The 17,470-nt window shown below is 40.5% G+C and overlaps 1 protein-coding gene across 1 annotated transcript in view; it reads right to left on the minus strand.

Annotated features, from left to right (window-relative positions):
- The window catches only part of commd7 (COMM domain containing 7), a 28,086-nt gene extending 11,420 nt beyond the window's left edge, over nucleotides 1-16,666 (minus strand). Inside the window, exons 1-6 of the mRNA XM_084333299.1 lie at nucleotides 16,532-16,666; nucleotides 14,976-15,029; nucleotides 11,481-11,583; nucleotides 10,647-10,703; nucleotides 8,305-8,342; nucleotides 7,949-8,039 (exon numbers count right to left, since the gene is read on the minus strand). Coding sequence (XP_084189425.1) covers nucleotides 7,949-8,039; nucleotides 8,305-8,342; nucleotides 10,647-10,703; nucleotides 11,481-11,583; nucleotides 14,976-15,029; nucleotides 16,532-16,615 — 427 coding nt within the window. The 5' untranslated portion in view covers nucleotides 16,616-16,666. The remainder of the gene's footprint in view (nucleotides 1-7,948; nucleotides 8,040-8,304; nucleotides 8,343-10,646; nucleotides 10,704-11,480; nucleotides 11,584-14,975; nucleotides 15,030-16,531) is intronic.
- Between the last annotated feature and the right edge of the window lie 804 nt (nucleotides 16,667-17,470).

Here is a 17,470-nt window from a genome sequence, read left to right on the forward strand (position 1 = left end):
TTTTCATCACAGACCTAAAATCTAGTTTTGCTTATATGGTTATATATTTCACATTAGACACGTTTGTAGAATGTGTCTGACTTGTTCCTGGCTCTGCGGCTCTGCAGCAGACATACTCACTATTGGAGCTCTGGGGCTCTGCAGCAGACATACTATTGGTTTCAACGAAGGGAGGGGTTACATGTGTACAGTCGGCCGGCGTGCGTCAGCTGCGTTTGACTATTTCGCGCGTGCAGCATTGGAGGTTATGCTTATGCCAGCCAAGAGGAAGAGGACGGTCGTTCGGCAAATGGACTGAAGATGAAAGTTGTTGCATGTTAGACAGTTCAGTCAGGCTAGCCATGTCGGCTTAGCTAAAGGCAGGGACAGCTAGTTAGCTTTAGCTATATCTGGTCGTCAGCTACAAAATCGAATTTAAAAAAGTTGCAGGTTGCTCAGAATAAAGCGGCTCGCCTGGCACTAGGCTGTTCATACAGGACAAGTATTGGTTTTATGCATGAACATCTGGCATGGCTGATGGTTGAAGATAAAGTATCGATGAGTCTTCTAATGCTGCTGCGGAACATTATTAGCACTGGTAAGCCATCTAGCTTGGCTCAGCAGTTAGAAATGACTTCTGAGCGCGGGCGGTTAGGTGGCCGAGCGGAGATTGCGTTCGTCACCAGCCCCGGAGCTGTGAGCTGGATTCGCCTGTTCGAATCCAGCTCACAGCTCCGGGGTTGTCACCAGCTTGGCTGGCCGTCTGCACTAATACAATTGGCTGTATTAGAGGGTGGGAGAAGCTGGCGGGGTGGGTCCGGGTCGTTGTAAACAGCGACTCCTACAGTTCGGTCGGGGCGCCTGCTAAGCGCGGATAGGACTCGAGGGGGATAGTGTGGTCCTCCCACACGCTACGCCCTCTCGATGAGAATCCGCGCTGCCAGGTGAAAAGAAGCGGTGATTGGCTGGACGTGTGTCGGAGGAAGCACGTGGTAGCCTCCACTCTCCCAGATGATCTGACTGTGGGGGGTAGGTGCGCAGCGACCAGGAAGGGACTGGGAATTGGCATACGACTAACATTGGGATGGGAGAAAATCGGAGGAAAATGGAGGGGGAAAAAGACCAAAAAAAAATAAAAATAAAAAAAAAATTACTTCTGAGCATGGTTACAACACTAGAGGAGCCGCTTCTGGTAACATCAGAACAAAATCAGCACCAAAATCAAATTTTCTCAAACTCACTGGCATATATAGGTAAATAGCACTCTGGAATGCTCTGCCGAAAAACATCTCATCCACAATACATAATAAAATTACTTTCAAAACAAATATTAAGAGATATCTTGCAAACATGTCAAGTATGTAACTGTTATCTGTGTATTATATATATATATATATTTTTTTTTTTGACAGGAATGTTAGATTTTATAATGTGAATTTGTATATTTGTATTAATTTTTAAATTGTGTTTTGTTTAAATTTGTATTCGTATTCTTTGTTGTACATTTGTAATGTATATTTTTTTTGTCTAGGACCCCAGGAAGACTAGAGGCTCTTTCATGGGTCTCTAATGGGGATCCTTTAATAAACATAAACGTAAACATAAACATAATATCGAGTGCTAACGTGTGGTTCAGTCGGGATAGCCATGTCGGCTAGTAGCTAGCTTAGCTAAAGGCTAACTAGCGTTAGCTAACCTAGAGAGAGCGCGTGCAGCATTGTTATGCCAAGATGAAGAGGACGGTCGTTCGGCAGATGAACTTCATCAACTCCACGCGGTTGTCTCCATCCTCTTGGACGTTTGGTGAGTTTTTAATGCACTCTATTCTATTCCCGCCGTGGATATATCTCTCTCTCTCTCGGGCCGGCTAGCTATCGTGGCTAAGGCTAACGTTATGTTGGCTAACGTTATGTTGAGCCAAGCGGGCTGGCTAGCTAACGTAGCTAACGTTATATTGAGCCAAACGGGCCGGCTAGCTGTTGTAGCTAATGTTATATTGAGCCAAAGCGGGCCGGCTAGCTAACGTAGCTAACGTTATATTGAGCCAAACGGGCCGGCTAGCTGTTGTAGCTAATGTTATATTGAGCCAAGCGGGCCGGCTAGCTGTTGTAGCTAACGTTATATTGAGCCAAACGGGCCAGCTAGCTGTTGTTTAAATCTCGCACAGGGCCTCGCATTTCTCCCAGGCGGCCCTGAATATATATATATAGTTAGTTATAGCTGTTGGGAGACACAGACAACCATGAGTTGACCCCCGGACAAAAAAACTCGATTTGTTTTTGTTTTTTTGCCGATCCCGATCTTCGGAAAATCACGTGATCGGATCGGGACATCCCTAGTACAAGGCCACCCAAAAAAGTGGCATGGGACAAGATAACAAGTGAGGTTAACGTGGCGTCAGGAGAGGAGCACACGGCAGCTGGAGTGAAACAGAAATGGGCTCGTGTGAAATCGGTTCCGTCCAAAAACAGAATTACAAAACACAGGAGAGAGACGCTGGCCACTGGAGGAGGAACAGCGGGCTCATGGTTGTGTCCTGCCGCGTCCAAACACACACCCAGCGTCGTTTCAACAGTCCGATGCTGTGCTCGACGGTGGAACAAGCTCTCATTGTAGGCCACTTCCTGCCCCATCTGGGGGTTGGTGAGAGGGGTCATCATCCAGGGGGCCAGCCCATATCCGTGATCTCCTAATAAAACAAGTCTGGGCGTCGCAGATGATTTGAACTGCCTCGTTGAATCATGACTATCAATGTAATACGTAATTGTTCATTCCTGCTGAACTGTACAAAACTTGTAATCGTGTTTCTTTTCTGGATGTACTTGTACATACAGGTGAACACTTGAGTATACAGATGTCAACGCTTTTGAGAAACAGGCGTCAGACTTATTTAAATGTTTCAGTGGTTATGATGACAGTTCTTAATGACTGTCTACATAAAGTGAGAAATGTGTAAAGAACGGGCTTACTGGCCGATAAACCTCCCACGCTGAAAGACTCAGAAACCATACGGGCCTCTACATTCCCTGCTATGTGCTAAGAGATTAAGACGTCTGCGAAGAAACATCGCCACATTTTATCTACTGATCCGGGTGTGTAGGTCATGTTTTTATAATCTTGGCACAAAGATGTGCTACTTTAGTAAACTGTTAATACCCCTGCAACACTTCTTATCGAATCTGCCGACAGGTTCTAACAAGTTTCAAGATCAAGTTGTTTTATTTGTCACATATAAAGGTACATTTCAGTGAAATGCTTGGTTCTGTATGAGCCCCCTGAGATTGTGCTGCATACAGTAAAAATAAAAAGAATAAAGACCAAACACTATAGAAAATATACAATACAAACTAAAGTACAAAATGCAAAAAACGAGGTAGAGATGTAGTGCAAATCCTTTAGAAATAAATAGATCAAATAGGGTGGAGTGTTAAAAAGTGTCTAAAGTGAATGTTAGAGGGGAGTGTTTAAAGTGAGTGTGTGCATGTAGATGGATGGGTTAGTGTTGCAGTCATTGAGCATCCTGGTGGACTGGAGATAGAAGCTCCCTTTGAGTCTCTCTGTACTGACCATGAGACTCCGGCAGCGCTTGCCTGGCCGCAGCAGTGCAAAGAGGCAGTTGTTTGGGTGGCTAGAGTCTTTGACTATTTTCTTAGCCTAGTCTTGTGCCCTAAAATAATTATAATAAATAAAACCTAAACCTAAAAAAGTCTAAGCTATTTTAAAAGTTTTGGCAACTTTTTTTTTAACCATGGTATGTTTGGTATCATTCTTTTCAGCACAGTCTCACCTGATCGTTTTTTTTATTAAATTTTTTTGATCCACTTTTTCTCCTCCTATTTTTCTGTATTTTCTCCCATCCCAATTCAGTCGTTATGCCAATTCCCTCCTCCCCTTCCTGGCCGTTGCGCACATTTGCCCCCTACTTGCCGGTCTAGGGAGCCCTGAAGTCTATCACATGCTTCCTCCGATACATAGGAGACAGCCAGCAGCCTCTTTTCACCTAACAGCGCGGACACTCATTGGTGAAGTGTAACGCGTGGGAGGGCACACTACCTTCACCAGGCCCTGACCGACCTGTAGGAGTCGCTGTTTACAACGACCAGAATACCACCCACCGGCTTCCCACCCTCTAACACTGCCAATTGTGTTAGCATGACGACCGACCAAGCCGGAGGTACTGCTGACAGCCGGATTCGATACCAGTGTCTCTGCGGTGGTAGACAGATGCTTAGTCCGCTGCACTACCCGGCCGCAATCGTTTTTTTTTTTTTATTTGTATAATAATATTATTATTATTATTATTATTATAATAATAATATATATTTTTTATATATACGATTTTTTTTGTATTTCTCCCTTCAAGTTTGAATCTCATGTTTTTATGTAAATTCAAAATTAAATTCGAAATTCGAAAATAATGCGACAGCCCTACTAGACACTCAGTAGGTGATGATGTGAGCTCCTTCAGGGTCTCAGGGAATAGAAACGGCACAGCCTTTGAAGAGAGGTGGTGACAGAGATCGAGCACTTCTACAGAGAGAAGCTTTTTGGATACATACCTTTACAGTGAATGCCCTAAAGGTTTAAATGAGGATTGCTGTTCGGGTTTTCCTATAAAAAACTAATGTGATTGCATGGTTCCATTTCATATTATAGGACTCCTGTTCTAGCATGATGTGGCTTGTGAGTGCATGTGCTCACATACAGTAGACCTGCTTTAGAACCTGCCACCTTGCCTCCTAGAGAGAAAGTTCTCTCTCTCCAAGTTGTGAAATATCACAAAATAATTAACACTTTCACTACAAAGGGTTAACGCTTTCACTACCACACTACAAATGGTTAACGCTTTCACTACCATACTACAGAAAGTTTCCCTTTCACTACCATACTACAGAAAGTTTACCTTTCACTACCACACTACAGAAGGTTAACAGTCCTTCGGATGAGATGCTAAACCGAGGTCCTGGAACCCAGGACACCTAAAGAGTAGGGGGTTCCCTGACGTTCCTGGCCAAATTCCCAATCAGGTCTCTGACATCAAGGCCACCTAATCATCCCTTCCCCTTAATTGGCTGATATCAATCCCCGTCTCCTGAGCCGTTCAGCCATTGTGTAGTGTGATGTGTGCCTGGTGCCAGTGTATGGCAGCCATTGAGCCTGCGTAGCCCAAGGTGTGCCAAGTCTCCTAGGCAGTAGCAGACACGTGCCTGAATTGAAACAATGTGCTTATTAGCAGTGGCTATGAGTGTGGAACATGTTTATTTTCTTATTTGTATTATTATTATTATTATTATTATTATTATTATTATTATTATTATTATTATTATTATTATTATTATTATTATTATTATTATTATTATTATTATATATATTTTTTTATATATATACTATACTATATACCTGTATGTCATGTATGTCCCTATGTCATAATGTCATGTATGTTGTGTATGTCATAAATGTCACTATGAATTGAAAATGGGGGACCCTGATGTAAACAAGACAAACGTCTTTCTCTGGTCTGCATCCACTTAACAATTGTGTGTATTGAGCCGTACTGTATTGTACCCATTCTGCAATCTGTTAAATAAAGTTTTCATGCATTCATTCATTCATACAAAGAAGTGACTCTAAATTGTATTAAAATTATTCATTTTCCAGCACATCTGTCTTTCCTTGTGTCTAACACACCAGTGTGCAACACCACACACAAAGGTTGAGGTTGCTCTCTTATTTGCAACGATGTCAAGTTACATGACGGTTCAATACATATTTAAAATGATGATCTTCCATACACAGGCTCTACCTAGGTGCCACCCCTCGCCTGAACCAAGCAGAGTCTGTAGGCTACAGTAAAGTACAATATAAACAGAGTCTGTAGGCTACAGTAGAGTACAATATAAACAGAGTCTGTAGGCTACAGTAGAGTACAATATAAACAGAGTCTGTAGGCTACAGTAAAGTACAATATAAACAGAGTCTGTAGGCTACAGTAGAGTACAATATAAACAGAGTCTGTAGGCTACAGTAAAGTACAATATAAACAGAGTCTGTAGGCTACAGTAGAGTACAATATAAACAGAGTCTGTAGGCTACAGTAGAGTATAATATAAACAGAGTCTGTAGGCTACAGTAGAGTACAATATAAACAGAGTCTGTAGGCTACAGTAGAGTACAATATAAACAGAGTCTGTAGGCTACAGTAAAGTACAATATAAACAGAGTCTGTAGGCTACAGTAGAGTACAATATAAACAGAGTCTGTAGGCTACAGTAAAGTACAATATAAACAGAGTCTGTAGGCTACAGTAGAGTACAATATAAACAGAGTCTGTAGGCTACAGTAGAGTACAATATAAACAGAGTCTGTAGGCTACAGTAAAGTACAATATAAACAGAGTCTGTAGGCTACAGTAGAGTACAATATAAACAGAGTCTGTAGGCTACAGTAGAGTACAATATAAACAGAGTCTGTAGGCTACAGTAAAGTGCAATATAAACAGAGTCTGTAGGCTACAGTAGAGTATAATATAAACAGAGTCTGTAGGCTACAGTAGAGTACAATATAAACAGAGTCTGTAGGCTACAGTAGAGTACAATATAAACAGAGTCTGTAGGCTACAGTAAAGTACAATATAAACAGAGTCTGTAGCTACAGTAGAGTACAATATAAACAGAGTCTGTAGCTACAGTAAAGTACAATATAAACAGAGTCTGTAGGCTACAGTAGAGTACAATAAAAACAGAGTCTGTAGGCTACAGTAGAGTACAATATAAACAGAGTCTGTAGGCTACAGTAGAGTACAATATAAACAGAGTCTGTAGGCTACAGTAAAGTACAATATAAACAGAGTCTGTAGGCTACAGTAAAGTACAATATAAACAGAGTCTGTAGGCTACAGTAAAGTACAATATAAAGAGAGTCTGTAGGCTACAGTAAAGTACAATATAAATAGAGTCTGTAGGCTACAGTAGAGTACAATATAAACTGAGTCTGTAGGCTACAGTAAAGTACAATATAAATAGAGTCTGTAGGCTACAGTAAAGTACAATATAAACAGAGTCTGTAGGCTACAGTAAAGTACAATATAAACAGAGTCTGTAGGCTACAGTAAAGTACAATATAAATAGAGTCTGTAGGCTACAGTAGAGTACAATATAAACAGAGTCTGTAGGCTACAGTAAAGTACAATATAAACAGAGTCTGTAGGCTACAGTAAAGTACAATATAAACAGAGTCTGTAGGCTACAGTAAAGTACAATATAAACAGAGTCTGTAGGCTACAGTAAAGTACAATATAAACAGAGTCTGTAGGCTACAGTAGAGTACAATATAAAGAGTCTGACTCTGTAGGCTACAGTAAAGTACAATATAAACAGAGTCTGTAGGCTACAGTAGAGTACAATATAAACAGAGTCTGTAGGCTACAGTAGAGTACAATATAAACAGAGTCTGTAGGCTACAGTAAAGTACAATATAAACAGAGTCTGTAGGCTACAGTAGAGTACAATATAAACAGAGTCTGTAGGCTACAGTAAAGTACAATATAAACAGAGTCTGTAGGCTACAGTAGAGTACAATATAAACAGAGTCTGTAGGCTACAGTAGAGTACAATATAAACAGAGTCTGTAGGCTACAGTAAAGTACAATATAAACAGAGTCTGTAGGCTACAGTAGAGTACAATATAAAGAGTCTGTAGGCTACAGTAGAGTACAATATAAACAGAGTCTGTAGGCTACAGTAGAGTACAATATAAAGAGTGCAACAGCAATATACAATGTACAGGTGATTAAACTGGGTACAAAATATACAAATGAGTACTACTGAGTGTAGTGCTAATCAGATGTATGTACAGAGTTGTATTATAATATCAGTAATATGGTATCATATACTGTATCATAATAACAGTATCATGGTGAAAATGAGACTTAAAAAAATAATAGTATTTCATCATATGATTTTAATCTCACCTCCAAACTTCCACTCCATATCGACTAGCTGGTTGACCATCACCGTCTGTCCTACAGCCAACCTGGACAAGACCGCATAGTGGACATTCCACTGGAAAATACAACACAAAATACCATCAATCAATTAATCAAGCTTTATTTATATAGCACATTTCATACAGACTTACAATGCAAGGTGCGCTAACATACATCAAAACAAAGTATTTAAATAAGGTAACAAGGTCAGTGATAATACATAAAATGTAAAATATACAAGAATAAAAGTGGGTAATAAAAAGATACGTTAAAATGGGGGGGGGAAGCTTGGTAATTGAGTTTCAATGGTAACATTTAAATGTAAGTGCACTGACACCCACCTGCTGAGAAAAGTGATCCGCCTTGTCATCGTTTAGCCCTAAAAAGAATCAATAACAGTGAAGAAGAGTGAGGAGGTGTGCATAGTAACTGCTGACTTTCTGTACTGGCCTGAAGAGGTGATATACAGTAGCCTGTGATTAAGTCAGTAGGAAGCTATCCGGCTGCAAGCTAGCCTAGCTTAGCACAAATGAATGGAAGCGGATACAGACCACTAGCCTAGCTTAAAACTCTTTTTAATTTTGGCCAACAGCTATGCTAGCTGGTCCGTATCCGCTTCCATTAATTTTCTTTCGACCGTTTTCAGCTTGCCATTCCCCCGACTGCTTTGTTGTTGAATCAAGTCAAGTCCTAGGTAAGCGTATATTGTGCGTGTGAACGTTGACGTGAACGTGCGGCACACTTCATAGGTTTCGTTTCGTGGTAAACTAAACATTGACGCTGTGAATGTTTTTTTATTTTACAGTACCGAAATGTGGCACCGACGGATCTCACGTGAATCGGTACTCGGTAGTACCGATGTGATTCGGTAGGTACCTTTAAAAGTACCTAATTCGGTACACATCCCTACCCGTTACCCATAACGTTCTTCACCCAGGGATCCATGAGACTCCATTCTATTATAGCAGTTCCATTATATCACCTTACGTTAAGTATGGTGATGTAATTCATAGGGATTCTGCGGCCTGAATCCTTAAATCCCTGGACTCTGTCTATCACTCTGCCCACAGATTCATCACTAATGACATATACGACACACATCACTGTGTCCTTTATGAGAAGGTTGGTCGGTCCTCTCTGATGAGTGATGGTATTTGTTCATTTTTAAGGCCCTTATTGGTAAGCTACCGCCTTATACTACATCATTATTGGTAAGCTACCGCCTTATACATCATCATTATTGGTAAGCTACCGCCTTATACATCATCATTATTGGTAAGCTACTGCCTTATATTACCGTACTTTTCGCACTATAAGCCGCACCTGACTATAAGCCGCAGCAGCTAAATTGAATGATGTGTACATATATAAGCCGCACTGGACTATAAGCCGCATGTGTTTTTAATGTTTAATTACCATATGTAAGGAGTGGAGCCTGCGGCTTCATTTAACTCAACACGGGAAACCTCACCCGGCCCGGACACGGAAAGGCTTGACAGATTGATTGCTCTTTCTCGATTCTGTGAGTGGTGGTGCATGGCCGTTCTTATATTGAGCTTTAAGTTCCCACCTCTACAGAGAATGACTCCCATTGGGACACAATACTGTCGGACAAATAACATTAACTCATTTACAAGTTGTATTAAGTTTAGCAAATAAGGGAACAGATAAATAACATTTCAATGCAGTAAAAAAAGCAATATTTCGATTTTTGGGTTTTGTCCACATATAAGCTGCACCGTTATATAAGCCGCAGGGTCGAAAAATGGGGAAAAAAGCCGCGGCTTATAGTCCGAAAAGTACGGCATCATTATTGGAAATGGAATTTTGAAACCTATGGAACCCGTTCTAGTGACTGGCTGGTCCTTCAGGTCCCAGAGTTTGCTCGGAACAGGGTAATTCTGCATTTTGCTATGATGCCTCTAGCACATGGAATGAACTCCAACTCCAACTCCAAGCTCTAGAGGATTCTCCCCTCTGTTACAGACTTTAAAACATTGATCTCCAACTTTTGTGAATCACGTTGTACCTGTTTTAATTGATTTGTTATCCTTATTTTTGCCTCGTCTTCTTATCTTATTGTTATGATTTTATATGCCTTTTCTTGTATGTACCCTCGACGTAACTGTAAATGAGGGAAACCTCAGTTGCCTTTCGAGTTTAAATAAAGGTTTGAAATGAAAGAAGGGTTGGGTATGGTTTACATTTCTGGAATTTGTTTGAAACTATGCCGGTTAAATAATTATAAAATACTTTATAAAAACACTGAATCATCAATTGAACCTTGGTGAATGACATCTCTTGTTCCATCAAATAACTGTAGTTACTTCTGTAACACTCCCTATGTCGTGCTTCTGAAAGCCCACAGCCAGGGGAACGGCATCTTAGATCTAACATATAGCTGTACGACCGCACTGATCATTATTTTACTGAAAGTTCAAATCAGAAGACGTATTTCTTCTGTCACAGGATCCTCACAATTCCGGTGCCTCAGTTCAGTGCCTCAGTTCAGTGCCGCACGGTGATTCATTCCAGGTTGTACCAACCGTGTTGGAACCGGTGCCACCCAGTGCTCGGTAACCAACCCTAGTCTTAAGCCCCTTCTTATTCACATTCACTGTTAGTTAGCGTGGGTACCTACAGGAACCTTGGAATCTCCATGTGGTTAAGGACCAGGACATACCTATGGTTAGCAGGTCTTCTTTGACCTGCTCAGCTGTCAGATTCCTCTTCAGAGCACCTGGAGGGAAAGCAGAGGAATTTCTATTGGGATATTAAGTTACTTTCACCTGTGCAACCTTTCCTATACTGTAAGTTACTGTGGCTGTCTGCTACTGATTTGTGTGTGGTGATGATGATGAAGAGGAGGAGGAGGAAGAAGAAGAAACAGAAAGAAGTAGTAGTAGTAGTAATAATAATAATAATAGTATAGTAGTAGTAGTACAATTAGTAATAGTAGTAGTAGTAGTAGTAGTAGTAGTAGTAGTAGTAGTAGTAGTAGTAGTAGTAGTAGTAGTAGTAGTAGTAGTAGTAGTAGTAGTAGTAGTAATAATAATATAATAATAATAATAATAATAATAATAATAATAATAATAATAATAATAATAATAATAATAATAATAATAATAATAATAATAATAATAATAATAATAATAATAATATTATAATAATAATAATAATAATAATAATAATAATAATAATAATAATAATAATAATAATAATAATAATAATAATAATAAGTAGTAGTAGAGGAACTAGAAGATAATGAGATAAAGGTGGGTGGATGTGAGGATGGATGGATAGATATGAAGTAGTAGTACTAGAAGTAGTACAAAATAATAAGATAACGGTGCTGTGGGGGTGGATAATTATATATATGTACGTAGTAGTAGTAGAAGATAGTGAGATAAAGGTGCTGGGTGGATGTGGGGATGGATGGATGGATATGTAAAAAGAGGGCTTTTTTCTGAAACAGTGGTCCAGTAAAAGTGATTGATATGGAGCATATGGAGCTGACCTTGGGGCACCAGGAGGACACTCTTCATCAGGTTCCTCAGCGGTCCGGCACTCATTCCATGTTCCCCTGCAAACTCACTCAACTGCTGCATCAACCTCTCAGTCTACATTCACCCACCCCCACCCCCACCCCCACCCCCACACACACACACACACACACACACACACACACACACACACACACACACACACACACACACACACACACACACACACACACACACACACACACACACACACTAGTACAATATATAACGTTTCAATAAACACTGCAATATATTGAAATTGTTTTAAAGTAAAAATGTGAGAAAAATCTGTGATGACACTGTTATATAGAAAACACATACAGTAGGGGTAAACGTCCCTATTAAGCCCACATACCATAAGCCCACTTGCAACTTCTGAGACTAATTTAAAAAAAACTTTATTGAAGACTCCTGTGACCAGTAAGTAGGTACTGCGTACGCCTTACGTCTAACTTTTACTAACCATTTTTCACTGCAGCAATTTTGCGCTAATTGTTCTACGTTATATGCGTAAATGTGCGCTATGTGCCTAAAGTCACACATCGACGTTAATAGGCTATAATAATCGATTATGTTCTGTCACTGCATCGATGCAGAATCATCCACGTCCGCATCGCGATGCATCTTAGAATCGAGAAATGTCCTACACCCCTAGTATACAGCCAGCCCTGGTCCCGCCCCCGTTGGGCCTGTGAAGGTGGTGTGATGGTCAAGGTGGTGTGATCTTTCCTGCGCCGTCCCTGATGTGGCAAACAGCGTTGACTGAAGCGGCTAATCTTCCTCAAACCAGGTCTGACTACCACAGGCGCGATGGATCTGCTCTACGTCGCCCTCAGTTGACCGGCATCTAACCATGCCCATGCCCATGCCCACTCTACTTCAACTGGATCTGAGCGGTTCTCCTGCCCTCTGGGGAATATGACTCTGAACTCCGAGCCTTGACTTTTAGCCTCATCTTATTTTCATACCAGCGCTCATATTCCTATGCTTTTTTCTTGTTCTGAGCTCTATTTATTAAAAAAAAATCGTATGTACTTTAGATACTATTGCTACCATGTATAGATACTATTGCTACCATGTATGTATGCATATGTGTTTCATTACATGTATATATACATACATACCAATTATTTGCCTGTTCTATTCTCCATCCATCCATCATCCATAGCAACACTATATTATCACCGACATCCTGTTGGGGGATCCCCCTTTGAACATCCCATCTGAGGTTTCTCTCCTCCACGCCGCCTGTGGTGCTTTTTTCCCCTATTGCTAGGTTTTAGTGACTCGTTCCTCATCTTCATTGGGGAAAGTCTGGGAGTGTTGCATATGTGGATCTTTATGGTGGTTTTTGTTCTGGATCTATTGTGATGTTTCTTCTTGACTTGTAAAGCCCATGGGGGCAATTCCATGTGATCTCGGGCTATACAAATACATTTGATTTGATTTATGTAAATGTAGACATAGTTAATTACTTCTCTGCATGATACATTTTTACTTTTCATGTTATGTTAGTGCACCTGCACCATATATAGATTTATCTCATATCATTGTTTTTTACATGTATGTAGAATGAAATATTCTGTCTGTTCCCTTTAAGCCCAGTTGACTGTGTCTCAATGGGAATGTTCTCCCTTGTGACATTTTAACCATTTTCCCTTCTAATTTTGTCCTCACCTGATCAATTCAGATCCATAATTCAGATAATTAATACCCATAGTCAGTGATAGTGTGCATAGGTCCATTCATTATGGATAGGCCCATATATCCTAGCATTAGCAATAGCCTAATGTGTTCATCTTTACTTTTCAGAGCAGATTACTAAAACAAGGGAAAACTACAGTTTGATAGCCTATTATGAGGTTAAGCAGGCCTAGTTATGTGTTTAGCTATGTGATGATCTAATGTGTAATGTCCAAGACTAATATAATAATGCTTTGTCATTCCTCATCCCTTCAGATCCTTTGCCAGTGGGGCTGGGGCTTCACATGTACTGACTTGCTTGATCTCATTCAAGATATGTAAATATGGGGCGCCCCAGTGGCGAACCACATAGCGCGCTCAGCCGCGACACGGCCGACCCGGGTTCGACTCCCGAACCCGTCGTTATTTGCCGAATGTCTTCCCCCCACTCTGTCTCACATTCCTCCTCTGTCTCTCTCTACTGGACTGCCCAGTAGAATAAATAAAGCGATAAAACGCCAAAAAATATATATAAAAAAAAGATATGTAAATACAAAGAGGCTTGAAACACCATTCAAGGATAGAAGACCCGGCCGGAAGTGGTAGGAACGCTTCATGCGGTACCATCCAGGAGTTAAGCGTCCGGAAATCAGAACAGTTGAAAAATAAATGAAAGTTAAATGAATTTGGCTAAATGAAATGTGATTGGCCTAAAAATCGAATCAAATGTTATTGTTTAATTGTACATCATGAAATTGAGTCATTTACTATCCATGGAACATTAGTACTGAACCAGCAAATTGTCAGTCAGTCTTCAGAAATCTTGGCTGGACCAGAAGTGTTGGGTGATTTCAAATGCCAGCAGTACGCCATACGATATAGATACAGACAAAATGACAACACATATTGAAAGATTAAGTACTGAAGAGTACTTTCCACCATAGTTTTGATTTAGCATGAATATAATTGTTTGGCTACACTCCAATGAAGACATGTTGTTTAGCTTTTTCTGTGTTGACAACACAACAAATAGGCTGGTCATGCCTATTTAAAATACCATTTACAGGCCATAGGATAAGAGTGGAGACTAAATGAAAACAGCTATTGATAGGCAAGAGATTACAGATTTGAATAGACAAAGTTTGTATTGTTACATTAAAAAAATATATGTATATATTGATCAATAAATCATGAAGTGGGCTTATTTGGAACAGACATGGGCTTAAAGGGTACATTCGGTACCCATTAAGCCCATGCCAGACTTGACATATTTCCTTGAATTAAATAATAAAAACTTTAAAAAGTGGTATATGAATTATCAAAACTTCAAATGAGAGATTAATGTTTTATTTCATTTGTGGCAGTATATATTAAAAAATCTCGATCTGGTGGGCTTAAAAGGGGCATTTACCCTAGGTATACAGTATGCAAAGTCTTGGGAGTAAAACAAGGTTTACTTTATTTTGTTTGTCATGCCATCTGAACAAAAAGATTAGAATTTGTATTCATCAATAGGAAATACAAATACTAATACTTCCAGGACTCTTTAAGCCAACAAATGTAGAAAATAAACAGAGTATAGTACATGGTCTTTCATTAAAGGCATGGGAAAGGTTGTGTGAAAAATATCATGATACTGGGGCATCGCACCACTAATTGTGCGATATACTGTATCGTGGACGAAAGTATCCCAATACCACGATACACACCCCTAATCTAAACATGCATATGCACACACACACACAAGAATGCAAGTACATACACACAAGCAAACACACACACCTCACCTCTTTAGGCTCCAGGAGAAATTGGAATAGAATTTCAATGAGGCGCACAAATTGCTGTATAGAAGACAAGAGCAAAACACAAGCAGGCCCATGATCCATTATGATGAGTCACGAATTATGATGTCATCAAGTATCTGTGATGTCATCGAGTCTAAGGTCTGAAGCTGCTACATAGACAATGGCTTCAGAAAGATGGTAAAGATGACACTGAGAGAATGCTTTTTTTTTGTCTTTCTACTTTGCTCCCCTATCTCCAACTTTTGCTGTTATGCCAATTCCCTTCCTGATTGTTGCGCTAGTACCCTACTGTCGGTCTGGGGAGGGTGTAGACTACCCTACTGTCGGTCTGGGGAGGGTGTAGACTACCCTACTGTCGGTCTGGGGAGGGTGTAGACTACCCTACTGTCGGTCTGGGGAGGGTGTAGACTACCCAATGTCGGTCTGGGGAGGGTGTAGACTACCGCATTCCTCCTCTGAGGCGCCAGCAGCTAGGAGTTTCACTGGGGGTGAACGAAAACATAAACTTTGTTATTTTGCTACCTTTATGATTAATTGCGAATATTTTCATGTTGAGCTATAGATTGTGGATGTATACGCACAGAAAGGTACACCGTGCAAATGTTCATGCTTTATTTGTTTTAAACGAGACGATTTAGAAATGGGCAATGGGGAAATACATTGCATTTTCAAGCCGGTGGACCGCGGAGAAACAGCAATGACGTAACCACTACACCTCCCTATTGCAACTACCAGGACTCATACCGAACACTGCCAATTGTATTGGTATGAACGACTGACGGGAATTGAACCCGGGTCTCTGCAGTGGTAGGCGAATGCTTAGACCTCTACACTACTCAGCCGCAGCACCCAGCGGAGTTTCAGTTTCAGTTTATTTAGGATCCCCATTAGTTGTTAGTACCACTCTTACTGGGGTCCTCTCAAAATAACATAACACATTCAAACATAAAAGCATTGTACAATCAGTATAAAACAATACTTCCATGCACATTGTACAAGCAACAACACCAAAACAAAGAATACTAGTAATGACAGTAAAGATAGTCATTTGTCTGTCTACATGAATGAGTATATGAGGGAATAAATGGGTACATATGGGAAGACTACTATATAGAATAGTGTTCCATATTATAGTTTACATACAAACTATAACAAACATTCTGTGGGTCCAGAACATTTGCCTCGCATTCATTGTCTATGTGGAGCAGCTCCAGACATTATACCTGATGCTGCCATCATCATTTTGACTTATTTAATTCTCTAGTGGTTTCTGGCTTTGGGAGAGAGTAGCTCATGTTCACAAACATTGATTTAACTTGAAATTAAATAACATATTGGAATTCTTAATATGAGCGGTGTTCCCATTTAAAAAAGTATAAATAAAACAAACTTCAGCTGTCACACGAAACACATGACCTGTCAGCTGACAGCTTATAGTGTAGTACACTGACAAAATAGCTCTACCCACTTCTTCTAACGTTACTAGTATGTAGTATCTGTCATTACAGTTACATTTGTTTTACGGATAAATTGCTTACCTGGTTGTTGAATTTGTTCAGATTCTGAAAGTCACTACTGACTGAATCTGGTAAAGTGTCTTTAGTGAACTGTAGTTGCAACATCGCTGCAGTCTTCTTGCCAGACAGTATCCCTCGAAATGTTGTTGTTGACGAACCGACTTTCCACTTCCGGGTTCTCCAGTGCGCAGGTGTCTGTGCGCCGGTGGCTTGGTATTCAAATCAGCACTTTCGACAGCATGGACTGCATGCATATAGATAGCAGTGCACCCATAAAGTAGAATAAAAAAGATGGTAATTAAATGATCATATTGTAAATAATGAACTATGTAACTAGTCTAATATCATGATTACTCACACGTTCCCCAGCGAGAGCGTATAAAAAGTGGCACATTGATTATATTACAATTATATAAATAATTCATATAATATAGGTAAATGTATTTTTTATTCAGCTACAGTGTGTTTCGCGACCCGGGAAAAAAAGTCACGCTTCTAGAAAGTGACGGAAAAGAAGGCAGACGAGCTTGAGGGGAGAAAACACCCACTTCGCCTCACATTTTCAACCCCCTGGGATAGAAAAGGCGTGAGAGAGAGAGGAGAGAGAGAGAGAGAGAAAGGGATGTGACATTGGCACCGCGGAAAGCATTGACAACATTCTACAACAACCAATCAATCTTATCTCCCCTGTCTTTCCCTCCTGAGTCCTGACGGCAACTCCCGACGAGGCAACAGGTAAGTTCCCCCTGACGAGCCATTTTAGAGAGAGAGAGAGAGAGAGAGAGAGAGAGAGAGAGGAGAGAGAGACGAGAGAGAGAGAGAGAGAGAGAGAGATGAGAGAGAGAGAGAGAGAGAGAGGGGGGGGGAGAGAGAGAGAGAGAGAGGGGCGGGGAGAGGAGAGAGAGAGTGGGGAGGGGGAGAGAGAGAGGAGAGGGGAGAGAGAGGGAGGGGGGGAGAGAG

Source organism: Notolepis coatsorum (genome assembly GCF_963971535.1).
Source record: "Notolepis coatsorum genome assembly, chromosome: 17".
Taxonomy (NCBI): domain Eukaryota; kingdom Metazoa; phylum Chordata; class Actinopteri; order Aulopiformes; family Paralepididae; genus Notolepis; species Notolepis coatsorum.